The sequence below is a fragment of the Callospermophilus lateralis genome, chromosome 14, assembly GCF_048772815.1.
Source record: "Callospermophilus lateralis isolate mCalLat2 chromosome 14, mCalLat2.hap1, whole genome shotgun sequence".
NCBI classification, from domain to species: domain Eukaryota; kingdom Metazoa; phylum Chordata; class Mammalia; order Rodentia; family Sciuridae; genus Callospermophilus; species Callospermophilus lateralis.
In genome coordinates, this window is record NC_135318.1 from 105,037,183 (window position 1) to 105,064,491 (window position 27,309).

At 51.1% G+C, this 27,309-nt stretch overlaps 1 protein-coding gene across 1 annotated transcript in view; it reads right to left on the reverse strand.

The window, feature by feature from the left end:
- Window positions 1-1,048: 1,048 nt before the first annotated feature.
- Sh3rf3 (SH3 domain containing ring finger 3) overlaps window positions 1,049-27,309 on the reverse strand; it is a 329,352-nt gene continuing 303,091 nt past the window's right edge. The window contains exons 9-10 of the mRNA XM_076832934.1: window positions 11,953-12,287; window positions 1,049-4,015 (exon numbers count right to left, since the gene is read on the reverse strand). Coding sequence (XP_076689049.1) covers window positions 3,847-4,015; window positions 11,953-12,287 — 504 coding nt within the window. The 3' untranslated portion in view covers window positions 1,049-3,846. The remainder of the gene's footprint in view (window positions 4,016-11,952; window positions 12,288-27,309) is intronic.

Sequence of the window (27,309 nt, forward strand, 5' to 3'; positions counted from 1 at the left end):
AGTCAGATCCACTGGGACAGACTCCCCCTTTCTGGAGTCCCTTCCTGTGGCAGGGGGATTCAATGTACCTTGTTGAGAGCCACAGCCTAAGCGGGCCCCAGCAAACTTCCAGCTGATTGGCTCCTCTGCGGTGATGCTCCTTGGGCTGTTTCCCCGCCCTTTCAGACCACGGAGCTGCTCATTGGGGGACTCTTTTGGCTCCGCCCACGCGACCCAGCCAATCGGCCTCAAGAGCAGGAGGAGTGGGGGGTTGAGAGGCTTGTGGGAAGCCGGTGGTGGCAGTTGGGCTCTGAGGGAATTCCTGAAGAGCTCTGTGGTGTGGTGTGTGTTCTAAAAATAAAGTTCGTTTCTGCTGGACAAGTGGCTCCTGAATTGTGCCCAGCCAGGCTGTGGCAGTACCCCTATCCTGCTCTTCAGAGAACATGATACGGGCACCCCAAGAATCAAAGATACAAAATTAGGGCCAGCAGCGTGCTCATTGGAGTCTATGCCAGGCAATTCTGGTTGACAAGGACTTAAGTAACTACAAGAAAGGAGAGAGGCTGAATCCTCCATAGAATGTCCTCTTTCTCTTCCAGGCAAATGAACCCCTGGAGCAGAACTAGAGGTCCCTACCTCTTGGCCAGCCTGGCTTCTGTGGCATACTTCTGAGTGTCCAGCTAGTGGACCCTCAATGTGTGCTGGGTATGCTTCATGTTCAATGACACTGCTAGCCAGTCTCCTCGATGGCCCAGCACCCGATACACATAGACCAGGTGTCTCCCTGGTAGGAACATGAGGTGCCAGGTATGCAAGCCCTAGGAACGGACCGTAGGCATGCAAACAGTACCATCCCAGCTCCGCTCCCACCCAGGGCTGGGCCTTTCAGCTTAGGCCTTGCAGCCTGTACCCCAGCCCCCACTGTCCCCACCATCCAGACACAGGCCTCTCCATGTTCATTTTTATTTAAAGACTCAGAAACACAGGCATCATAGTTTGTCACTACTGTCAATTCTTCCAAAATCACACGCTGACATTGTGTATAACAGAAACACTGTGTGTGTGTGTGTGTGTGTGTGTGTGTGTGAACTGTGCAAAGTACAAAGGGTTTCCCAGTTGGTTGGCTGAGCTGGTTTCAGGGTGTTCAGCCTGGCATCCAGTCCCTGCTGCCTACCATCCTGTCTCCCTCTCTCATCCCCTTGACACTCCGGGGGGCCAGGCTGTCCTATCTCCTAGGACTCTGCTGACCTTGCTCAGTCAAAGCTATGGGCCCTAATGTGCTCCTCAATGAAAATCACCTTGGCTGCCAAGTGCCACTGCACAATTAGAAGTGGACATCGTGGGGCCAGGATGGGATAGGAGGTTCAGGACAAAGTGCTGGTTTCATCTTCAACACTGAAACCTCTGACCTGGGAGGCCTGAAGGGAAGGGCTACTTCTGCTCCTGCATTGTTAAGAAGGCTGAAGGACTTGGATATGTTGAAGACACTCAGACAACACATGGGGGCTGGTCGTGTATCTCTCCCACTCTCTGGCAGCCCAGTGCCCACTCCAGGAGCCCCACCCACCTGACAGCAAACCCCGGAGTTGGCTGGGCCCACAGCATCATTCTCCTTCCCAAGGTGGGTCCAATACTCATCCCTGACTCTGCCATGAAAGGGGCCAATGTCCTCCAAAGACACCTACATACTTGCCCCAGCTCTCTATCATGAGGTGGGGGTGCTCAGCTGGGTGGGCTGAATCCCCACTCATAATCGCTAAGTAGTGGGGCACGTTCCCACCATGAGCACCATGTGGGCGGAGACTGGGAGAGGAAAGTAAGCCCGAGTTAGTAATTGTTGCTTGGTAGCTGCCCTCTTTAACAAAAAGGAAGAAAAAAAAAAACGACTATTTTTTACCTGGAGACTCAAGTTAGTTCTGGTTCTGCTGGAGAATGTTTCTCACCCAGGGTGTTAATCTCTTTGGTGACAGCATGAATTTAAACATGCACAAGATTTTTTTTTTGTGCATGGTGGGCAACTAATTTGGCAATGATGATGACTAGATCCCTTCTGGTTGTCACGAACCCAGTGTGTAAACTAGACTTTCTCTTTGATTCAGAACAAATTTCTCATGTCCATTAATTCTATTATCATCTGGAGGGATAGGAAGAGCCATTTTCTAGATGTGATTCCCCCAGTGTGGAAGCCACCTGGCAGTTATACATAGCCAAGTCAGGTCCCCAAATAGGAACTCTGAAAATAAGTGGTCTTCATTTCAAAGTCTTTATGCCAGGCAAGCGAATGCATTTCTGGAATGTGCTGCATCCCTGCAAACCACTGACAACGTCCACTACCAAAGGCTAATTATTCAGCCTAACGTAAGGCGGAGTGGTTTTTGTAGAGAGCAGGGTTATGCATTACGACTTTGAGAGGATAAAAATATATTCCTGAGGTAAGTCTCAAGGACAAAACTGTCTGTGACAGGGCTCCTCAGGTCACTTTTCTTGGGAAGGGGCTGTTACACTAAGGAATACATGTCTGTTGATGCCACTTTGGGGAGGTCCCAGGGTAAAAGCCACTCTTCCTCCTTCTCTCTCTTGCCAGCATTCCTGGACCCTGCAAGCATACAGCACAGCATCACAGCCCTGTTCTCACTTTATCCCTGGTCTCTAGCAGAGGAAGCTCTGCAAGGCCTGATACAGGAAGAGTTGTTTGTTTTTCAAAAATAAGGAGAAAGAGAGAGAGAGAGAGAGAGAGAGAGAGAGAGAACCTTTGAACCTTTGCAAGGTGGTGATCTGAACTGCAAATTTTGATAACAGAAAAAAATCATGTTTTGAGAATGCTAATTACAGCCATTCTCTCATTAGGAATTTTTAAAAAGCATCTGCCTTCCTAGGCAGGGGTCAACCCGCACGTTCTTTTACCGCCACACGAAAGGGCAATTAGAGTAACCCTCCTAGACACATTTCCAGTCCTTGAATAATAATCATCACTGTCTAGACAGAGCCTGGGGTTTTGGTAAGGATTTAAAGAAATTGGCTGTTTCCAACTCCCTCCAACCACCTCGGTGGACCGCTCTCATCCCAGGGAGCACTGGCCAGCGCTCTGATGTTGAGGACAGGGGTTTCTCAGTGTGCTCCAAAATTCATATGGTAAATATAAAAACCCTGCCCTTTGATGTCGCCTCAGACATTTTTTCTTTCAAGCTCACCCAAGTCATTACTAGTTTTACAAAAAGGCAGCACCAGATGTATGAAAAATAGGCAATGTCTGACCTATTAGAAATATATAAAGTCTAACGGCTGTGCGTTAAAAAGATGTAAGAAAGACGCCACGCAGAGGGACAGCAGCTGGGAAACGAAAGGTGTAGCTTACGATCCTGGCAGGAGACAAAGCCTCAGGGCTTCTGTTCCAGTGCCCGACAGGAGCTGTGGGCAGGCCTGCAGGGATTCCCAGGGTCTCAGGGGAGGCCCCCGACGCCTGCATGCCCATGAGGGGCTGGATGGCAGGTGACTGAGGTATATAGAGGGGTGATGCCCAGGGCAGCCTGGAGAGACGTCCCCCAGTGCTTCTGGCCCCAGCCCACCTGCCCAGCCCCGTGGCCTCTTGCAGCTCCCAAACTTGCATAGGTGGCAAATAGCGCCGTGGCCCCCTGGAGGGCGAAGCGTGGACCTGCCCACGTGGGTACCTTCTCTTACAGTCCGCTCAAGGGCACAGCTGTTTCCTGGAACAGCCCGGAGGGCGCTCTGAGACCCCACCCCGATCCAGGTGTCCCTGCCGGGTGCCTTGGAGAGGACCTGGGACCCTGGGCGGCTGCGGCTCCCTCGGCTCCTGGGCGGAGCTTCCCGGGGCGCCACCCCTGGTCAGTGGAGCTGGAGCCGCAGGCCTCAGAAGCTCTCCACGAAGCTGCCCGGGAAGAGGCCCGTGCGGCCGTTGCGCTGCAAGGTCCCCTTGTACCAGCCGTCCTCGCGCTTCTTGTGGACGAAGACAATGTCACCTTCCTTCAGCTCTATCTCCGCCTCGCTCTGCGGTGGGTAGGAGACCACCACGCGGTACCTGAGGGACAGGTGGCACAGCAGGTGAGCCTGGTAGGCAGGCTTGCTTCCTCAGTCGCCCCCACCCTGCCTGCCAGCCCGACCGAGCCCGCGACTCTGCTTTTCCTCTTCCTCCCCTCGGGGTACATCCTGCAGTTTGGGACTACTTTTCCCACTTCACAAATCTCTATTATCTTTTTTTTTTTTTTTTTTCCAAAATTCTTTCCCACTTAAATTTTTTTTTTTTTAAAGAAATTTCCCTTTGTGTCTTCTAGGACACAGATCCAAGACTAGCTGGAATGTTCCTTCTTGTTTGTCCCAGCAGCACGCGGTCACTTCACACTGTCCCTCTGCCCTGACTGAGCAGAGCCGCTGTCCTTCCTGGGAGAGCTCCGGGGGCCGAGGGAGGTCAGAGCCTTGGCTTTGTCCTCGGCCTGGTTCTGACTCTGTGACTCAGGCTCATGTCCTCAACTTGTGCAAGTGTCAGTTTCTTTGTCTAAAAAGCAGGGCCCCTCACCTGTGCCACCAGGTCTCAGATGGTTGTGGCTCATATGATGTGTAAAATGTGCTTGGAAGATGGTTTTGTTCCCACGGTCATTTTTCTAAATGTGCTTCAGAATCCTAGAATCATGTTGCCTTAGTGCTTCAACTAGCTGAGGCCATGTCACCCACATCATCCAGAACTCATTTTCCCCACAGGAACCGTGCTCCTCCCTCTCTGAAGCCTCCAAGGCCTCTCAGAGTCTCTGTTTTCAGACCAACATAAGATAAAATGGAACCAGGGACAGAAGCCTTCCCTCTGTGGCCTCTGCATGCTGGGCACTGAGATGGACGGCTGGCTGTAGGCTGGAGCTGTGACCAGAGGCAGCCCTGCGGCCTCTCTGGGCTGAGGCAGGTGCTCCCCAGATGTGAGACCATGGTCTGACCCTCTGGCCAGTACCTTGCCAAGGACCCAGAGTCCCAGGTTCTGCACAAGGCAGACCTGACAAGCCCTTAGCTACAGCCCCAACAGACTCTCTCCTTCTGCAAACCCCAGCCAGGCTCCTTGGAGCCCTCTTCTCTATTAGGTTTCACCCTGGTCTATAAAGTCTTGGATAAACACTGACAGTTTCTAACAGCTCAAGGCTGAATCCCTAGTCTGGACCATACTAACTAAGAAGTCTCAAGGTGCCAGAAGAATTCACTGTTTGTTCCAACAGTGCTTGAGGATAAGGCCTCAGCCTTGGTCTCTGGGAGGGTGGGAGTCCAACTTTACTCCAGTTACCAACCCAGTTGGGTTTCACATGGATCTAACACCCACTTTCTCTTTCTGTAAATTTCCACTCCTCCGACACTCTTGAGCCCCTACTCCTCCTTAATCCCTCATTTTCCCTTGAAATGCTCACTCACTTAAATGTGAATCAGAATTCAGTTCATGGTGAATTCCTTTCCCTATGGCAAAAGTCTGTCATACTGCTGCTTAAAGTCTGTCCAAGGAAGTGGAACAAGGCTGAGGGGCTGCCGTGCCCTGGGGACCAGCCTGCTTCTAAAGTACTCCCAAGGGAATACAAGTGCCAGGGAAATCCCTATTGTCCCCCTGGCAAGGTGGGCCTCTAGTGACTGAGGAAGCTTTGCAGAGGCACATGTGCCGGGTGTCTGGCTGGGCCTCTGCACCCTCTACACTTAGGGCAGGTACAGTTGTGCAGAAAAAGCTGGAAGAACACTGCATCCAGAGCAGATTGGGGTGCTGGGACCGCTGGTCCAAAATCCAAATCCTAAAGGAATGGGTTTTATGGCAGCCAGGATATAGCTGTTCTCTCTCAGCTATAATAACCTGAGGTGACACTGGGCCAGTCAGCAGAGCCTAGGCCCGGCAGGGAGAAGGTGCTTAGTACCCGTGTCCCCCTAACAGGGCATCCATCTCCAAGGACACTGGGGCTGCTTGAGGGACACATACCAAGGATGTGCGAGGTGGCCTTCCTGTAGGCCCTCCTGGCCTTATGGTCATTCCTACTGGCCTTCCTTTATACCATACATGTGAAAGACCACACTGGCAGATTCTGGCCCTCCTCTGCCAAGAGTGTTCACCACTTCCCATCTCTCGCAGAGTAGAAGCACAAGCTGAGAAAGGGCTTCTGTGTCTGGGCATCCTCGGTGCCTGTGTGCAGCTCAGCGTCCTCCTGGCTCGGCTCTGCTGGCCCTGGGTGCAGCAGGTGCTCCGACCTCAGGCTCCTGCATTCGTGGTTACCTTTGCCTCCAGTGCTCTTCCCTATCGTGGCCAAGACCGTCCTGCCCTACTCACTACCTTCGACAGGCCTGTCTGTCTACCTGTTTCCTTGTTTATTTTCTGTCTGTCTGGCCCCTTGGCAGCAAGCCCCGTGGTGGCACCTGCTCCCTGGAATAGAAGCTCTGCAAGCAGCTACCTAGTCAATGGCTGGGCGTCTCTGCACTGTTGAGGACAGCGGGAGGGGAGGCTGCAGGCGGTGCCTGGAGGGTGGGAAGCTAGAGCTGCTGGGAGGGACCTCATCAAGTGCCAATCAGCCACGCCTCCCCGGCCGCTCCTCCTCCCTGCGGGGCTCTTCTCTCCTCTTGTCTCTCCTTTCTCAGAAAGCCATAATCTTGTTCCTCAGCTGTCAGTGGCCTGTTGGCGTCTCCCGTGGACAATGGCAGGTAACAGGAGTAGAAGAGTGCAGGGGGCCACTCAGGCAGGGTTTAATCACAGACTGCCAACAGTCCTGCAGGCTGCCCGCAGCTACCCCCCACACCACACTGCTTGTCCCCTGTCTACACTGCTCTCTGGGGCCCGCCCCTCCTGCCTTGCCCTAGGCCTTCCTCCTGAGCCTGCACCCAGCTCTCCTGTACACTAGGGAGCCTCTGAATCATGGAGGGAGTTGTAAAGATCAGGCACCACACCTGGCTCTCCCCGGCCTCCTGGCTCCAGACCTCTTATCATCCCTCTTCTTCTGAAGGGCACTTAAGAACCCCTGGATGACATGCTGGTTTCTGACCGTTGGCATCTATGTTGGGTGGACCTCAGAAGCTCAGCCTGAACCAGGGGGCACATAAGGAGGCCAGCACTGCTGTCCCCTCCCGTCCTGGCAATGCTGGGACCAAGGCCCCGGTCTACTGGCTAGGTGGTGGTGTGGGAGAAACGGGCAATCCTTTACCTTTCACCGTCCTGGCCAGCCAGCTGCGAAGACCTGTTCCCTGGGGCCTGCCTCTTCCTCCCTGCCCCATCGCCCACAGCCACACAGTGGGACCTGCAGGAGACCTGCCTCATCAACAGCATCTGGCTATCCTGAGGGGTCCTTAAGGTGCTCAGTATCTGGAGTCTCTAGGCCTTGGTCTTAGAAAAGTCGGGACCTTACAAAGCAAAAAAGAGCCCCTAAGCGAGCAATTGTGGCTCATGGATTTCAGGAGCCCTTGGGGCAGATTCCTAGGCCTCTCCTGGATCTACTTGATAAAATGGGGCTAAAGAATGTGGATTTTAAACAAGTTATGGAGGAAGATATTTGCATGCAGCTCCCTTAGAATCACGGCACTGACAGCACACAAGTTGGAAGGAAGATTCCATCCCTTCCCAAACCAGCCTGCTCCAGGGCACGTGTCTGGCTTGGCCGGAGAAGCCATGGTTTGGGGGAAGCTGGTGGTGTTATTGGGCTCGAAGAAGGGGCACAGACAAAGAGCCCTAGGCCCAGCCCCAGAGAGCCTACAGCCTACGGCACATGGCTCCAACTTGCTTCAGACAGGCAAAAGCAGGAGGCAAGGCTGGCTGGGTGTGAGTCTGCTATCCAGAGACAGCAGGGCTAGCCAGGCTCCAGGTCCCAGTGCTGAGTCAGACTGGCCAGCTCTGTGTGCTTTGGGATGGTTGCAGGTGCAGCTGGACTGGACCAGTTCCCACTGCTGTCTGAGGGCAAGCCAGACGCTGGTTCTCTGGAGAGTGGAGGAGGAAAGGAAGTAGAGCGCCTCCCATCTCCTCCCAGACCAGTGTCTAGGAGGACAGATGGCCCCTGGGATGCAGCCAGCATTGTGTGAAATCAGACAGCATGCGCACAGACCTTGTGGTCCCTACCCCACCAGCACAGAGGCTGCATGTGTCCACCAGGACCGGGCTGTCCTACCTGTGGCTTCCTGCCATCCTCCACTTCCTCTCTGAACACCTGATCCTTCTCACTCTTCCCCAAGGAAAGAAAGGCCAAGGGCAAGATGATTTCTCAGACTCTGAACGCAAGTTTTGGCTTTTGCCTCAACAGCCAGATGTGAAACAAACAAGTGACTTTAAAAATGTAATTTGTTAGAGAGAAGTAATTTGGTGCTTCTGAGCAATTCAATGATTTAATGAGCCCAGATGGATGTGAGCTGAATTTATATGAGACAAGTGTTTAACGTTTCTGTCCAGATCATTCCAAGACTCTGAGCTAGTCTCCCTGCTGCATGAAAGTAATTGACACTCCCTGTTACAGACACAAAGGGCCATGTAAGCAGTTGAGGATGACAGCTACTCTTACGTCATGACCATGGCTTCATAAATCAGAGAAAGACTCTGCCCTCTGAGTCTAAATCAGGTTTGTCAACCACAGCTAATATTCACACCCAGGGCTCAGGGAATCCAAACAGACAAAATCAGGAGGAATTCTTACTACTAGTGCAATTAGCTCCCTGTGTGAGTTTGGGGTGTCCTGACTTCATCTAGTATCATCTGCTTCCCTACCTGACAACAGGGGTCACAGGGTGGCCCTCCCCAGGGTGGCCTCTTCAGAGCGTTTACTTCAACATGGTTGAGGACAAGTGGGCCCCTGAGCGGTGGCACCAGGTGGTTATGGAACAATGTCCTGCTAGCAACTTAGAAATGACCAAAAAATGCATCTATGCCCTGGACACTAAACTATGATGCATCACAGATGCTCCTCAGCGTATCATGGTGTCCCTCCTCAGTAAACCCATCATAAATTGAAAACATCCCAACAGGAAATATGGAGGTAGTAGAGTTTGAACCTGATACCATGTGAGATTCACATCCTATAACCATACCCCAATAATCAGTTCCCCAAATAACTTTCAAATTTGGCTTCTTGAGCACATTGTCCACAGGGAAAAAATATGTTTAGGTGGCCTGAAGATTAAGTCCCCTTGGGTTGGATTGGTAACCCGTCCTTTGATTTACACAGTAGTCTGGGGGTGTGGCTCAGACAGGCCTAGTCTGGAGACATATGCGTTGTCAGCCAGCTGATGTGGCAGGCTTACCAGGCCTGCAGGCCTCACTGGACCAGGCTGTGGAGCTTGCCCAGGTAGACTCTCCTGAGGGACCTCCCTTGGGGCTCCCTTTGCAATACTTCTTCTTCTTCTTCTTCTTCTTCTTTTTTTTTTTTTTTGTACTAGGGGATTGAATCCAGGAGCACTCAACCACTGTGTTCCAGCACCCGCACCCCCTTTTATTTAGAGATAGGCCCTCACTGAGTTGCGTAGGGCCTTGCTAAGTTGTTGAAGCTGGCTTTGAACCCATGATCCTCCTGCCTCAGCCTCCCAAGCCTCTGGGATTACAAGCATGGGCCACTACCCTTTGTGCTTTAAACCTAAACTTCCTTCCTCTTAGAGCATCCTCAGGAGAGCAATGGTTGAGACTCGGGGTGGGGGTGGGGGAACCTGCACACAGGAGTTTCACAAAAGATGCAAGAAGGACACTGCTGTGTCTGGAACTCAGCCACTGCCTCAGCACCGCAGGATGGACACCTTGACTCTGCCCTACAATGCCCTCCTGCCATATTCCACCTGGCACGCCTCCGTCCTTCCATGAATATCTGTCATGTGAGCGAGGCAGCAGGACCCTGGTGGGCAAAGACTCTTGCAGCTGCATCCCGCTGGCTCCCTCTTCCAAAACATGCTGCAAAATGAGGTTCATTTTTAAATTTTTTTTGACTTTATTTTATTTATTTATGCATGGTGCTGAGGATTGAATCCAGGGCCTTGCGTGTATAAGTCGAGCGCTCTACTGCTGAGCCATAACCCCAACCCCTACCAAGTGAGCTTTGTTCACCAGCCTGCAGGGCCAGATTCCAAATGCGGTCTGGACTGCAGCTGTCTCCGCCTGAAGAGCCAGCATGTCCGTATTCACAACCTGTTCAGGCTCCCTGGACACCAGGTGGCCTGTGGCTGCCCAGGTTGAGGTTGAGCGGAACATTCTGGGACTCATCTGTAGTTTGGTGTCAGGCTATTATTTTGCAAACACTGCTCTTTAATGAGCTCTGCAGAGTGCTTGGGGTCAAGGAGCGTGCCCAGAGTCTTTAGGTATCATAACCCCCTGATTAGACCAAATATTCTGAGAATGGCAGTAATGGCCTGAATCTGCTAGTTAATCAGAGACTCCCATGATTTTTTAGAACAGAGTCTTTCAAGATTTCTTATTGAGGAGTCTGGAAGTCACGTCTTTGAAGATAGAGTTAGAGGTGTAGGGAGCAGGTACCCAGGGGAGATACAAGAACAGCTATGAAAGATCTAGAAGCCTGTCATTCTGACAAGCCAAAAGACCAACTCTGTAACCTGCGATGAGACATTGGGACCCACGTTCGGTATTCATAAGGCAGTTGGTGTTTGCCCATGGAGGGAGGGAGATTCTGACAAGGAGGAGCTGCCCCAAGTTGGAGGAGGCTCCCTTGGGAAGGGAAGTGGGAGAGGGCACCATGGGGAAGGCAATTCCCTGCACAGCGCTGTTGTATGAAGAGGGAACACAGCTTCACCTTGGGTGGACAGGGCAGGGCTCCTGGATTCTGGAGGATCTGCCAGGGCTGTGACTTGCTCCGACTGTTCTCAAGCTAAGGATGTCAAGGTCTCTTTGTAGGACCAGTGAGTGTCCTCTGAGGGGGCTGCTGTCTATGCACCCCACAGAGTAAGGCTTTTCAGAGGCTGGACTCTGTGGTCAGAAAGCCCGAAGCTGAATAAATGGTTAAGCCACTAACCCATCTGTGTGACCTTAACCTCAAGAAATCTCAATTCTCTCTTCTATAAAATGGGGAGGCTGAATTCATGGGGTTGGTAAGGAAGATTATATCACATAGAAGGCACTCGGGAAATGCTGGCAGACACACATACCATGCCATGCCTGACCATCCTGGTGTCCACAGCCAGCAACCCGCCTGACTCTGGGATGTTCTGAGCATCACATCCGTGCAGAGTATTCAGTTGACCTCCGCCTGCTACTGACTGCTGCTCTAATCGTAGGTCGTAGCGTGGCGCCATGCCTTCCCTCCTGGGCCTTGTGGAGACAATGCCCCTTCCTGCGGCCCCCCTTGATGCCCCCAGAGGCCCGGCTCAGAGGCACCATCTAGATATCTGTAACCGTGGCTTAGGGCTGACTGCACTGAGAGCTAAGAATGTTGCTCATTTTGATACGGTTGAAAAGGAGATCCAAGGCAGATTTTAAAACATGAGAAAGTTGCAGGACACTTAAATCCCAGCGTCCTTCCATGGAGCTTTCTGAAACACCGGACTATCTGTGGACATCTGGCCTGTGGCCGCCTTCCCACTAAGTAGGTAGAGTGACGAGTTACCACAGACATTGCAAAGCCCACCACATCTACATTTTCTTAATATGCGGCCCTTGACAGGAAATGTATACGCCTTCCTGGGTCTAGATGGAAACTTACCTAGCCCCTGGCTGGAAGTGGTAGTCTCAGAGGTCCGCAGGTGCTCAGGATGGTGGCTGCCTTTTGGGGCTAAGGTGCTAGCATGACTGAGCAGCAGTATTTTAGCAGAAATGCCAAGGTTGTTTTCTTAGGAGATGGTTCATATTTTTATTACTTAAGCAACATCCTAACGTGTAGGATCTGAGTGAGGAAAATATCTTCTTGCTCTCCTAATTGCACATATGGTAATCTTGATCCTCAGGGAAGCCCCAAATGTCCCTGTTCCCCAAATGAGCCTCCAGACCCTGGGGGACCACCCCGAAGATGGCCACAAGTGTTGCCAGCCCACACTCCCCCTTACCTCTCTCTAGGCAATGGCTTAGGCTCAGGACGGACGGCAGCCATGGAAAGAGATGCTTGCCGGGAAGGGGACAAGGAGAAGTTCAGATCCAAGGAGCCGGCTTTCCTGTGCAGTGGCTCTAGCCCCATGGCTCCCTGCATCTCGCTCTCTATGGGGCAGGAGCCTGCCCTGCCATGGATGGACAGCGAGGATACTTCGGGGCCCATGGCGCCCTGGAGTGAGGTGTCCAAAGCCATCTGAGGGTCATGGGTTGGAGAGATGGATGGCGGGGAGCGCGACTTCTTCTTGGTGGATGCCCCAGCTAGAAGTTTCAGCAGCCCACTCTTCTTCTCTTTCTAGAGAGACATAAGTTTGAAACCAAGTGGGTCAACGCTCCTAGAGAAGTACAATCCTATCTGGGACTTTAAAGATCATCTGGTGAAGCCGGTTAGAGGAAGAAAACAAAAGCCGAGACTGAAGGCCCATGGTGCTTCTTTCCTTAAAACTTGGAAGCAGTGTCCCGGACGGACCATGCAGCTGTGGGGCGAGCTGGTGCCATTCCCTTGGGCAGACGCTGCCTGCTGGCCGTTCTGACACACAAGTCCCCTCCCCACTGCAAGGCCTGGCCCAGGGGGAAACCTCATGGGCCCAGTCGGAGGAACCCAGCAGAGCCTGCAGGCCAGGGGCAGTGCCTGTCCCTGAGCAGAGCGCAGCCCTCAAGTGCCATTCCCTCTCACACCAACAGCAGAGGGAGGGTCGGGGCCCTGCTCTTGGGTGCACTCTTCCCTGAGTTCCCTTGCTGGAAAATTCCCTGGTTCAAGCTCTTCCCTAGCTTCCCTTCCTTAAGAGAGAGAGCCGCTATGGGATGAAGCTGACTGTTCTCCTGTACAAAACGGGTGAGTCGGCTGGAGGGATCTGTGCTTGCAATCACCAGCTCGGTGTCAAGGTCATCCCCTGAGGATGTGCAGACCCATCTCCTGGCAGGGACAACCTTTGCACCCTGCAAATGGCTATCCGCTGGCAGAACAACAGGCCCCAGGGTTCTCATCAGCACCCCAGGATTTCTCTGAGTGAGCTTCACCCATGCTTTGTGGAGTAGGTCCCATGCTTTGTGGAGTCAGAGCTGGCTCTCCATGAACACAGGACAGCCAGGCTGGACAGTGAGACCAGCCTAGAAAAGGAGCCCAGGCAGTGTCCCTGGATGTCCTGGAAGAGCTTTTATGTGTGACACTCCTTTTTGTGCTGGGTTCTGTGAGCATAAAGGTAAGTTGGATGGGGTCTGGACCTCAGCCTCCCTCAGCGGTCCGTGGTGATCACTTGGAAGACATTTAAAACATCGCCCCTCCGCACTCTAAGAAAATCGTACTGTTTTCCGTCATTGAGGCTGGGCTCTGTGTGTGTGTAAGTACTGGTAAGCATGTGTGTGTGGGGATGTGAGTGTGGACGTGGGTGTGAGTGTGTGAGGTTTTCATCGCTGTGACCAAAATATCTGACCAGAACAACTTAAAGGAGAGAAACTGTTATTTTAGCTCATGATTTCAGAGGTTCAGTCCATGGTCAGCTGACTCCATTGTTTGGGCTGAAGGTGAGGGAGACCACTGTGGCAGAAGGGCATGGTAGAGAAGGGCTGCTGCACTCATGATGGCCAGGCAAAGAGAGGAAGGGGAAGGGGCCACGGGGAAGACGAACCCTTCCAGAGCACCCCCGTGACCCACTCCTCCAGCCACGCCCCACCTGCTTACAGTCACCACCAGTCAGTCCACTCAAACTGGGATGAACTGGTCAGGCTCTGGCTCTTGTGATCTAACCCGTTCGCCTCTGAACATTCCCGTTATTGACACGGGAGCTTTGGGGAGAAACAGAGAGAGAAACACAAACACCACACAGAGGAGCTTTTACATGCAGAAGTCTGAAAGCACATCACTGACTGGGCCGTGATGGCCACTGGAGAGTCTACTTCCACCACAGGGCTCACTGGACCCCGAGGTGGACAGATGGGAGACTTGCTCTTTCTACCTTCCTCACCACGCAGGCCGAATGCTGCTAGTGGGGAGAGCTGGTGGTGATGAAGCCTTTTTTAAAATGCACATCTCTAGGGAGATATATAGTAGTTATGGTTTAGAGGTGGTGTCCCCCAAAAGCTCACATGTGAGACAATGCAAGAAGGTTTGGAAAAGAAATGACTGGGTTAGAACCGTAACATAATTAGTGGATTAGTCCCTGATGGGATTCACTGAGGGGTAACTGGGGGCAGGTGGGGTGTGGCTGCAGGAAGTGGTTCATTGGGGGCGTGGCCATGGGGTACATATATCTGTATCTGACAATGGGAGGCCGCTGTCTGCTTCCTGATCATCCTGTGAGCTGTTTCCCTCTGCCACACTCTTCTGCCATGATGTCCTGCCTCACTTGATCCCTGAGGAATAGAGCCTGCGGTCTATGGATCGAGACCTCTGAAACTGCCAGCCGCTAAATAAACCTTACTCCTCTACAGTCGGTCTGGTCAGATCTTAAGTCTAACCTTAAGCTTTGGCATGTCCCACTGTAGCACGGATGGGTCCCCCTCTTGTACACTGACCAGGGCCCACTGCACACTTGTACCCAGACTCTGGCTCAGCTGACACCCACAGTCTGGTTGCCTGGATAAGGTGGCTGTGGCTGCCCAACTGCCTGCGCTGTCAAGTTGCTGCATGTGGCATCTGCAGGTCAGAGTGTCCCGGTTCCGTTCGCCCTCTGGGCTGGAAGCCCCCATGGTCAAGGCCCCACCCTGTGGTGTGCAAGAGCTGGGCCCTACAGGAAGGTGGGTCAGCCTGTACCGGATGATGTCTGCAATTTTCGTTAAATGTACATACTTATTGCATAGACAACTCAGTGATTTTGAGTTTTGGGCACTCAGCGGCTGCTCGTGGTCTCATGGTAGAAGACTGTCATCGTGAGCAGCTGCTCATAGCGCCTGGTCATGGTGGCCACAGAAGCCCCAGCTGCTTGGGAGAGAGGGACATCCTAACATGACCCAAGTCAGCTGCTACTCCATACCCATGCCCTCCTCACTGGGCCCGAGGCTCACCTGAGCTGGCCTTCCCTCATCATGGAGGGTATTTAGGACATCTGCCTCCGTCCTTCCTACCAGCATCAGTGTTGGCGGGCCCTGGAACACTGAGGCCCCCGGTGTTCCAGCCCCATGGCCTATCTCCCCTCATCCTCAGTCTCCCCCGGGAACATTTCCTTAATGTGTGGTGCATTGTGCTAGGCCCTGGAGGGAAACCGTCATGAGAATAAATGGGGAAGAAAACCTTTAGCCTGATAGACACAGGTCTAGTTGGAGCATTACCATGCTGGTGGCTTAAGGGGAAATGTAGCACCAAGTCTGTCTCCACAGAATCCTTTTGGAGACAGCAGTATTCCCAGGAACACACTTTGGGAATTGCAGTAAGGAGGGCTGGCTAGGCTGGGGACAAGGACATGCACAGGGGTGATCTTGCCCCCAGGGGACAGGTCTGAAGAAATTTCGAGTTATCACATCCAGGGGGTGCCTCTAACATCTAGTGGGCCAGAATGCTCCTAAATATCCTGAAACACAGCGGGTAGTTCCCACGACTGTCGTGTGGCCCCAACCATCAATCCTGCCAAGGCTGGGTGTCCCTGGTCCACAGGAAGAGGACAGGAGCCAGGATGTGTGGAAGGAAGCAAGGCCCAGCTGGGGTGTAGCCTGGGCTCAGGGCTCACTCTGAGGATACGGCCTCCTCCACTCCCAGCAGGGCAGGGCAGAGGCCTGGCAGTGGGCACACGACCTGCTGCACATACCCTGCCCCCGGACTTTTCCCAACCACCTCTGTCTCCTCTCCCCTGAGAGCAGGCTAGGCTGCTGCCCATCCCTTCCCACCTTGGAGGGGTGAGGCTGTGCTCATCTGTTTATCCCAGCGTCCAGGGCCTGCCGCTCTGCTGGCACACAGAGGGCTCAACTCACATTCGCCTGGTGAACTGAGCGCACAGTGAGGGCTCTTGTGGTGCCAGGGCAGAGAACAGGCTTAGGGCACAAATGCTTGCTCACAGGGTGCCACAGGCCACGCAGGCCTCCATGGTGCGTGCAGGTGAGCCTGGAGAAGACGAGGCTCTGCCATCTGCCCTGGGCCCTGAGAGCACCGTGGTACAGTCCAGCCTTAGTGGGGTGTTTAGGAAAGGGGTGGGTGGGCAAATGTGATAGGTAACTTTCCGATCTCAGATCTCCAGGATTAAATGTGGCTGATTATTCTCCTAATTTGCATCAGACTGGAAAATATTCAGAATGGAAAATATGAATGGAATTCTGCTAAGGCCTTGGGCATCCAGTTATCGTGGATGGCTGCAGGATCCACATGATAGCAACCATCATGCTTGTGGAATTCACGGAATTTGGAGGTAGTCGTGCCAAGCACTTCCTTGGGGTTTGTGACACAGGGAAGAATCAGCCCAGGACCACTTTTCATGTGTCCATCAGGCTGACAGATCTGCTGGGGGGTCAACACTGCGGGAGATAACTGGCTTCACAGGATGCTCTGAGCTAAGAGTTTATGTTTAAAAAGGTGGATTTGCTGGGACCGGGAATAAATCAATGGCTTTCGTGAGCTGAGTGGGACGAGAATTCTGTGTGCCTTTCACATTCTGGGGGCTGCTGCTTCATCCACTGGTGTTCCCAGCAGAGCTGGGCTCCATCATTCTGACACTCCTCTCCCCTGGGGGCAGATCACTCTCATCCCAATGACCGCCACAACGCCAAGGTCCCATCAGCCCGGCTAGGGGAACCAAACGGTCTGGCCAGGTGCTGGTGGGCTCCAGGACGGGGCAGGGCTGAGGACGGCAGGCAGGAGAGGTGGCCAGAAGCCTCAGTTGTCGCGATCTGGAGCTGAAAGCATCCCTCCTTCCACATGTACACAGACCACCATCACACGAGCTGCGTGTGCACACTGCTCACACTTACACGTACGCACACACTATGAAATCAAGTCATGCTCTACTTTCAAACAATCACCCTCTGGACTCATATTTAAAAGAGATCTGGGGGACTGGGGATATAGCTCCGTGGTTGAGCACTCGCCTCTCATTTGAGAGGTCCTGGGCTCAAGCCTCAGCAATGCAAAAAGAAAAAAAAAATTGTGAAGGTGCTCACTCATTCATTCATTCATATTGCATACATTAGAGGAAAACTTTAAGGTACACAAATGGCATAGTAAAATTTGTTATGATTAAGACAGGCGCTTACCTAAGAACCTTAACTGTTTTAGAGAATAGTAGTATAAAAACTCGGCAAAAGGAAAAAGAAATTTGAAACTTCAATGAACATCTACTGTTAGTCAAAGATCAATCAGAAGTTGTGGAAAACTGTATGAAATTATAAAGAAAGTTTGGGTATGAGGGAGAAGTTATGTGCCAAGACAAAAAGCAAGGGAAATCCAAAGGCCAGGCTGACTCTTTTTTACGACTTGATCTCATGGGAATTAATTAGGAGCTCTCAACGACTGTACTGATTCCTTCTGAGGCCAGCATCCCCAGAGACCTAACCGTCTTCCTCTAGGCCCCCCCCACCTCTTAAAAATCCCATCAATGAAGGGAACAGAAGTTGATTTTTTAAAAGCAGCATTAACCTTTTTAGAGAGACTGTTTATTTCATTCAATTCAATTTTTTCTTTATTTTTCTGAAACAGGGTCTCACTAAGTTGCTGAGGCTGGCCTCAAACTTGTGATTCTTCTGTGTCAGCCCCCTGAGTAGCTAGAATTACAGATATGTGCCACCACACCTGGCATTTAAAAAATACATTATATATTACATTACACACAAAATAGGAAACATATACATATTTTTGGTGGTTCTGGAGATCAACCCCAGAGCCTGGAGCATGTCTGGCGAGTGCGCCACCATTGCTCTGCACTCCCAAGTCGCTTTCTTTATCAGCCTGTGCTAAAGGGGTGGCCATGGCACTATTTCTCTCCAATAGATTTGCCATCTTAATTCCTTTTTGTGTAGGGCAATGTTTAAAATCAGTCTGCATTGGCTGGGCACAGACCAAACATCAGTCCAGATACATGGGTGAGAAACAGGCAGAAGTGGACTTGCTTTGCAAAGCTTAGTCCTAGGGACCCGGAAGAGCCTCGGCTTACAGAATGCCAGATCCACTGTACATGGGAACCCGGAAGAGCCTCGGCTTACAGAATGCCAGATCCACTGTACATGGCTGTGCCCACATACCCATCCCCATTGTTTCTAGCTTTGCCATTGTGTCAAAACCAATCCCAATTCTCAGTCTCTACAGCAATCTATTAAATAACATTAATATCTCGGCCAACTCAGCAGTCAGTACGAAGGAAGCAAAATGAGTTTAGAAAGAGGATCAGATAATTCTCAATGCCACCTCAATCTATAAGCTGTTGGAAAGGGCAGGTAGCAGATGGCAGAGACCTGTAGGAAGCCCTGGTTCAGAGAAAGGGGCACCTTTTACTCTCCAACACCTAAGAATGACCCCCAACTGCATAGTGAGGAAACAGCTGGTGAGTCAGAAACCTGGGCAGAAGCCTGGTGCACAGGAACTTGGCAAGACAAACAATGCCCGAGGCTTTAAGAAGCTTTGAGATATTTCAAAAGAAAGAAACAAGGGTTCAGGAAAACATGGAATCCTTATCTTTGTTGAGTCTGGCCCTAAGGCAGCAAGTTATACTTGGAAGCTTTTTGCTTATTATTTTATGTTTGGAAACCTTCCCATCAAAGATGGGGAAAGGGCAATTAAAAGCTATGCCCTGCTAAAATTTTAATGGAGAAAGGTTCTGGAATCACAGAGAAAGGCTTATAACAATATAAATATACAATGCCTTCTCAGAGAGGGCCGAGGGAGAGAAGATCCATAATGAATAAAGAGGAAGAAGTTAACAAGCTAATTAAAAGAGACAGAAAAATTGTGCACTGAGCTATTGGGTATTTTAAACATTAAAACGCATCCTCAAAAATACTGCATAGCAAAAGACAGAAGATAAAAAAGGCGAGCTCATAAAAATAGTGAGGCATGGGAGGCAGCAGAGAGCGGCGATCTGACTGTGCTTTCTCCATCTTTTCTATTTCAAGTGGAAGAGCTGCCCACTGCTTCGTGTGGCTTTTCTTGCTTTTATCAGAGGGAAAGTCTTTGCGGGCACCCTTCTGCCTGTGGCTCGGCACTGGGCACTTCAGCAGAGCCACACGCATCACCGCGGGAACAGCAGACTCACTCAGAACCAGGGTGAGGAACAGAAGGAACCCCAAGCCCCCCTCATCTGGGTCGCGACACGTGGGAGCGCGTCTGGATGACCAGTCAAGTCCAACACGGCACGACACAGCCCCTGAGGGGAGGAGGGGTCTCTCTGAGGAGCTTCCAGAAGAAACACCTGCATCGCTTGGGTGTGTGAGAAGCCCAGGATCCTGTGCCAGCTTGGAAGACAGATGGAGCTGGGTGTCCGTGTCATTTATTAGTTGGCCCATCCTGAACAAGTCACTCATCTGTTCTTAGCCTTAACTCCCTCGCATGTAAAATGGATGACACGAATATCTAAATATAAGAATTCTATTTAGAAAGAAAGCTTCCTAGAAGCCAGATGCTATACTAAGTCTTACTCATACATTACCTCGTTTTATTCTTTTTTTTTAAATTTCCATATGACAGCAGAATGCATTACAATTCTTATTACTCGTTTTATTCTTAAAAAAAAAAAAACCTACAGAACAAAAGGTGGCTCTGAGATGGTAGATGATAGATACAGGCTGATCAACTAGAAAGTTGCACAATCTGGACTTAAACCCAGGACTTGTTGAATCCAAATTTTAACTATGGTTCTGTTGTGTTGTCCTGAGAACTAAACAAGACAATGCATGAGTCCCAGGATGGCATTGCCATTTTGTGCTGCTATCACAAAATACCTGAGGCTGGGAAGTGTATAAAGAAAAGATGTTTATTTAGCTTCCAGTTTGGGAGGCTGAAGGATCAGCTGGCCCCATCAGATAGTTCTGCCTCACTACATGGCAGATGGCATCATGGTGAAAGTTTGTGTATAAGGCAGAAGTCATGTGCCAAGATAAAAAGCAGGGGAAAATCCAAAGGCCAGGCTTACTCTTTTTTATGACTTGATCTCATGGGAATTAATTCGGATCTCTCAAAGACTGTACTGATTTCTTCTGAGGCCAGCATCCCCAGAGACCTAACCGTCTTCCTCTAGCCCCCCCCCGCACCTCTTAAAGATCCCATCAATTCAACATTGCTACACTGGGACCACACTTCCAACCCATGAGGCTTTGGGGGGACATTCTCAACCCATATCCAAATGGTAGCAGGCATTCAGCAAATGGATGACACCCCTCTAATGCACTGTTCAGATTTTCTCATAAGTCAGTTCACGGGTGGGCACTGAGGTGTTCACACGGATGATCCCAAAACTCTAGCAGTGGTTGTGTGCCAATGCAACAGCAGGCTGGCCAGTTACTCATCCACCTATGACGCGGGCTAGCACCCCCCTTCCCGGCCTGCTTTAGGAGAACATTTCGAGAGTAGCTTTCACAGTGTGGCAGGGAGACTACTGAGCCCTGTGCGCCCAGCACCACATGGCCCGTGGCAAAGTGCCTGGTGCACAATCCACTCTCAGGACAGGACCCCTGAGACTTAGGTCACAAGTGATCCATGCCAGAGCTCTTCACCCATGCATCTGGCACCTCAGTCAGCCCTCACTTCCTGTTAGTACAAGCCTCATCTGAGGAATTACAGCATGTCTAGTTTATCTTATTAAACTTTCATTTTTTTCTTCCTTACATTTTTTTGTGGTGCTGAGGTTAAAATCCAGGGTCTCAAAACATCCCGAGCCCTGTGACATCTAATTCAATCAACCTGGAAGGATGAGGTGAATAGGACTGAAGCGTCGGCTACTTGTCTATGGTCTTCTGGAAACCTCTAGGGCTCAGAATGTTCTCCGAATCCCCCAGACAGCCCAGTCTGGACTGATTACTGAAAATGTCTCCAAAGCTCTGAACCTGAAGTGACACACCAGTCTCCGACCTACAAGAAGGAACACTGAGAAGCGTGGCACAATCGACATGTCGTCTTTCCATACGTTGCTCAAACTCAGTTTGCAGGGTAAAAGGCACCGGGTGCACTGCTGTCAGCGGTCCTGGTGAGTCTGGTGACAACACGGTGCCTGGAACCCTGAGACATGGGGTGCACCCACTGGCTGGCCCTTGCCAGAGGAACTGGCATCCTGTCACTCCCCACTGGGAATTCCAGATTTCTTGTACTAGGGCATCTTCTCCTGCCTTTCTGATCAGCTAATGGGCTCTTCTGCCAGCACCCTGGTGGACGTGCCCCTCAGAGCCCCCGTCCCTCAGTCCTGTTGGGGTGCCCCTGCCTGAAGCCACTAACAGGCTTGGCTCTTCAGGTCTGCTTTTGGCAGGAGCATTTCTAATCCAGCGTCTCAGATGAGCTCTCGGTCTTTCATCTGCAGCTTCACTGAAAGTCTTTTAACACAGAAATCGAACCAATAAAACCACCAGAAGTGTCCCGAGGAGCTCCCTTCTGCCCAGCCCCAGCTAACGGAAGCTGGAAGTAAGGTCCTTGGTCCTCGTCCTAGGTGAGTGGCTAGGGGAGTCCAGGGGATGCAGGGGCTGAGGGGAGTGAGGCCAGGACAGGGCTAGCATAGTCTCCGTGTCCTCCCACGGGAATGCTGTCCCTAACAGAGGACAGAAGTCTGAAGGCACCAGGATGTGGGGTCCACACCTGCTGCCTGACCCCACTGGGATGCTCCTCGGCCACTCGGGGTGAGGCAGAAGGGGCTCTGGTGCCCACTTCCTTTGTGACCTTGGTTCCGTGACTTCATACAATAAAACATACAACATTTGGACCTTCCAGTTAAGCCGGGCTGTCAAAGACAGAGTGATCCCGGTCTTTCTAACAAACTCTGAAGAGATCCTGGGCTTCCTGTGAACCTCTACGAGGTGATGGTGACGATATTGTCTCTGAGTGTCAAGTTGGGAGGGGTAAGGACACCTGACCTTCAGCAGATTCGCAATGCAGTTCACGTCCCTTCCCTGACATTTGATTCATTTGAAAAAAAGAGGGGGCTAAGCGCAGGGCTCTGCCCAGTGTATGGGTGGGCAGCACTGACCAGGCCAGGCCTCCCTATTTGTCCACTGCAGAGTCCTGCATGGGCATGTCTGGCACTGCCCCAGGCTAGATCACGGGTGGATGCTGGAAAGCAAGGCTCCCCAGGGAGAACAAACACAATAGAATGTATTTTCCCACTTCATTAAAAAGTACCAAGACAGGGGAGCTGTAATCAGTAAGATATTAAATACTCTACCCGAACTCAAGGAAACAGGGACAGACACAGAGCTAAGAGGGAAGCTCTGATAACATGGCAAATTGCATTTTCTAAATATGTAACACTATCTCCTCACCTACTCACCTCCTCAGACAGTACTTTGGTGCTCCCCTGGCTAAGTGTGCCAGGGAGAGCTTTGCAACAGCCTCCATGGTTTCCACCCAGTGGAAACAGTCTTATGACTATTGGATGGATCCAGAGCAGCCCTGAGCTCTCTCTCAGAACCCAACTGCCATGCTGTGAGGAAGCCCAAGCTACAAACCCATGGGGGAGGCCCGTGTAGGTGAGGTTCCAGACCACAGCCAGCATCAACTGCCAAACACACAAGCAAACACGTCTCCAGTGGCCCTGGCCCCTGCTTGCAAATCATCCTCAGCCTACAAGTCCTCTCAGCTGAGGTCTGGACATGACGGGGTAGAGAAAGCCACCCTGCCATTCCCATCCAAATGCTAGAACCCACAGAAACCAGGAACACGACAAAGCGATTGAAGTTTTAAACCCTCAAAGGATTAGGGCGAATTGTCATGCAGCAGGAATAACTGGAGATTTCATTTTCACCTTCCATGAGATATCCCAGTGCCAGATGACACTGGTATGGCGAGACTCTCACTGTCACGGACTTTAATTACAAAGATCTTATTAAGCTTCAGACTCTCTCTTACACACAGCATTTTAAAGGATGCTGGGGATTGAAACTAAGGGCATTCTACCCTTGAGCTAATCATTTTAATTAGGAGGACTCTCTGTTCTCCTTTTAGGGATTTCAGGAAGGGTTCTGGCCTTTTTTGAGACAGGGTCTCACGAAATTGCTGAGGCTGGCCTCAACTTGCTATCCTCCTGCTTCAGCCTCCAGAGTCACTGGGATGACAGGCACGTGCTGTCACCATCCCCAGCTATACGCAGCATTTTTTAATGAACAAATGTGAGACAGGAACATGAAAGCATATCCCAACTGAGTTTTTTGGGAGAAAGTTTACAGAAATATTGGGAACATGTATAATTGAACGCACACAGGCATCCAAATAATACATGAGAAGCATTCTGCAAGGAAAGATGCCAAGACTTGAACTTCAGTATGTTTTTACTTGACAATCTAATGCAATCAATCCAAACAGCAGAGTCATAAAACCAACAAGATAACAGTTCACACTGATGGGGCAAGTTTGGAACCAAAAGTTCTTGTCACAAGTTTAAAACATAACTGGGAATCGAGGTCGAAGGATTTTACTCAAAGGACCCATATTTCAGACAGCCCAGGGAATCCAAACCATGCAAGTTTGAAAGTATAGGAGAGACGGCCAGACAGCTTTATGGGAACTGAGAGGGAGAGGAGGACAGAAAGTGCGGCGATGGAAACGTGCGACTTAACAAGTCCACTAGGTCATCAAAAGCCTTTAAACGGCTTGCCCGAGAAGTGGCCTCCGACCGGCTGTCGACTCCTCTTGTGGAACGCAGGGCCCTTGGAGGCTCTTTCCTCCCTGTGGTGAGTGGCCCACGTAGGGGACCTTCTTCTCAGGGTCTCAGCCTTGTGGTCATTCTTGTAATCCTTCAGTGTCAACATGACAGCTGAAGAGGCACCGTGTGCAGAAATCGGCCAGCAGAGGGGGGGTTTCCTCTGCGTCGATTCCCAACAAGCCGGTGTGGAGCGTCTACGAGTTTGTATTCCCTCAAAATTCACGGTTAAGGGGCTGGGGACGTGGCTCAAGCGGTAGCGCGCTCGCCTGGCATGCGTGCAGCCCGGGTTGGATCCTCAGCACCACATACAAACAAAGATGTTGTGTCCGCCAATAACTAAAAATAAATATTAAAATTCTCTCTCTCTCTTCCTCTCTCACTCTCTCTTAAAAAAAAAAAAAAAATCATGGTTAATCCCAACTCCCAGTGTGATGGTGTGGGAGGTGATCGGGTTATGAGGGAGAGGCCACGTGACCAGGATCAGTGTCCTTCATAAAGAGACCTGAGGGAGTTTGGTCACCCCTACCACCAGGTGAAGACACAGCTAAAAAGCACCAACCAGGGACCAGGAACAGGCCCCTCCCTGAACTCGGAGTCTGCTGATCTTGGACTTGCTGCCTCTGGAACTGTGGGCGATCGATTTCTGCTTTTGGTGAGCCATCTAGTTGATGTTATTTTGTTACAACAGCTAGAAGGGACTAAATGCCACTTTGCGTGCATTTCCCTTGGGAATGAGGAGACCGGGGAGTGGCAGAGTCCACTTAGCAGACAGGATGACCCCTTGGAGGTTCACAGATCCCACTGAATGAGGTCTGGGGATGGGGTGCTGCCCTTCCTGTGGCTGCATGGGGCAGGCTGGGCCTTGGAATGGTGTCTGATTTGGGCCAGTGTCTAAGCTGTTGATCCCTGTGTGAGAGAGTATGGAGCCACGGTTTATCAGAGCCACCTGGACCTGCCCCCCGTTTCCCACGATGGCAGAGAAGTGTGTGACACCTAGGAGAAAGGCAGTGGGAAGTTTCCAGAATGCCTGAGCCTGGGCTGGTCTGAAGGGCAGATGACCCAGGACCCTGTGGCCTGCGAACCCAGTTGCAGTTCTGTACTCACACCCATTCAAAGGTGTCACGCATACTGTCACAGGTCCCCAGAGCGATATGTCCCACTCCTAATTGTGCCATGTTTTCCTGAGCCGCATACCCTATGGGCAGCCCCTCCCCCCAGCTCTGGGGCAGGTGAGTAGCTCACCCTTGCAGCCCCCACAGGGCTTTCTTTTCTCACCTGATACACAATCGTCAGTCTCACAGCCTGTGCCCTTCTCCCTATCTTGAATAATAGCCGCTGACAAACCCGCCATCCCCACCTCCCGGTCCTGCCCAGCCCCGTCCCACACTGCAGTGCTGCACATCCAATGGAAGCCACCGGTCACCCCAGCCAAAGCTGAGGAAGCCCGAGGCATGAAGCGTCTCCGGCCCTGGAGCCCCTGTCAAACCCACACTGGCCTCCAGCTCCCACAGGACAAGGCGGTGTCTGGTGACTTTCTGCCTGTGAGGGGTGGGTCACCTGAGGAGTAGCGACAGCCCTGCTGAAGGGCTGAGGGACACAAAGACGCCCCGGGAAAAGGACCCCCTGGGGCCATGGGGGTGGGTGTAGCCAGGAGGCTCAGGGGCCTCTCAGCCAGGCTACCTGAGTTGAGGCGCAGGTGGGTCAGCCTGGGCAGCTGCAGCTGGACACCAGCTCATCCTCTCCTCCCTCCACCTGAGAACAAGTCCTCCTCTAGTTCTCCCAAGAGACTCGTTCAAGTTCTAGTTGCTTTTGGAAACCGTCTCTGACACCTTGACTAGTGTTCAAGAAGTTATTTCTCCTTTCTCTCCACTACTGTGTCCCCTTGCATGGATTCAGTTATCCATGGTGAACTGTAACCTGAAAGTGTTATATATGGAAAATTCTAGAAATAAGCTTCACTGTTAGTTATTTTTGTTAATCTTTTACTGTGCCTAATTTATAAACTGAACTTTATCATGGGAATTCACGTAGAGGAAAAACATACTATAATATAGGGTTTGCAACTATCCACGCACCCACATGAAATCTTGGAATGTAGCCCTTGTGCATAAGGAGGACTACTCTCTCTTATGCGCTTGCTACCATGGACTGCGAGGGTTCAGATCTTAACCGTTTTGTCCTGTATGCAGGGCTAAGAGCTAAGTTGGCTGAAGGTCGTGGTGGCTTGAACCTGTAATCCCAGTAACTTGGGTGGCCAAACTAGGAGGATCGCATGTTCAAGGTCAGCCTCAGCAACTAGTGAGACCCTATTTTCAAAATTATGTTTAATTATCTGGGAGTGGTGGCGCTCACTTATAGTCCCAGGGGCTTGGGAGGCTGAGGCAGGAGGCTTGCGAGTTTAAAGCCAGCCTCAGAAACAGTGAGGCACTCCACTCAGTGAGACCCTGTCTGTAAATAAAATACAAAACAGGGCTAAGGATGTGGCTTAGGGTGATTAAGCGACCGTGAGTTCAATCCCCAGGAGTGTGTAGAGGGGAAGTATAATTTAAAAAGAACAAATAAAATTTTTTTTAAAAAAAATTAAAGGACTGGGGACTTAGCTTGGTGGTAAAGTGCCCTGGGTTTAATTCCCAGTTCAAACAAACAAACAAACAATAGTGGGCCCAGACATCTCTGTATTCTGAGCATGATGCCAACTTGCATTTCAAAATTTTTCATAATTTGTAAAGCTGCCCATGCCAGGGATATGTCCCATTCAGGCAAGGCGTGGGGTCAGTTCCAAGTTCTCAGAGGCACCCAGGCATGAAATAGTGTCCAGACCAGACCCTGGGGGTTGCTTATTTGCTCCAGTGTGGAGCTTTCTTTTCCTTTCCTTAGGAAAAGTCTCTCACAGAGTGCGACAGAGTCGATCCATTTGGTTTAATACTGTTAAATGAGGGAGGATTAAAATGCTGAGGTTTCAGTTCTCTGCAAATTCTTTTGGACTCAGCATCTGAGAAGCAGGAGCAATGCCTTTCGCTGTTCTCTCGCCCCCTTGTCCCAACACCATTATCTTGTCACTAAGGTAAGAAAGGCCCTGCTAACCCAGTAGAATTTATAGCATAAAATTAATTTCTTTAAAATCGTTTCAAAGGAGATCAGGGCAAAAGGCAGGATGAAAACAGATAAGAAGCCCCGCTTGCTCAATGACGTGTCTGGGCTATGGGGCAGTGTTTTCCCATCAGGATAACTTTGCTTTGTGTTTCCATCACCACCAGGCCTCCGGCTTGTTTTCTGTAGAACAAATACAATGCCTCTGTAAATTATGAGATTAAATGAAATGCATTCAAATGCAGTCTTGTAAAATCTGGCATCCTTCCGAAAGATGCCTGGAATGGAACCAGAGAGACTGAACACATTCTTATTTAGTCAGGTGTGCCTGAATATTTCTTAAAAATGAAACAGATGGGTGGAAATCACTTCCTCCAACCAGAAAGGCAGCAGCAGGTTGGTTCAGTTACATACGGGAGAAGCAGCAGGCTCCGTGCATGGGGCCAGGATTTCTGAAACGAATCGAAGCTATTATTT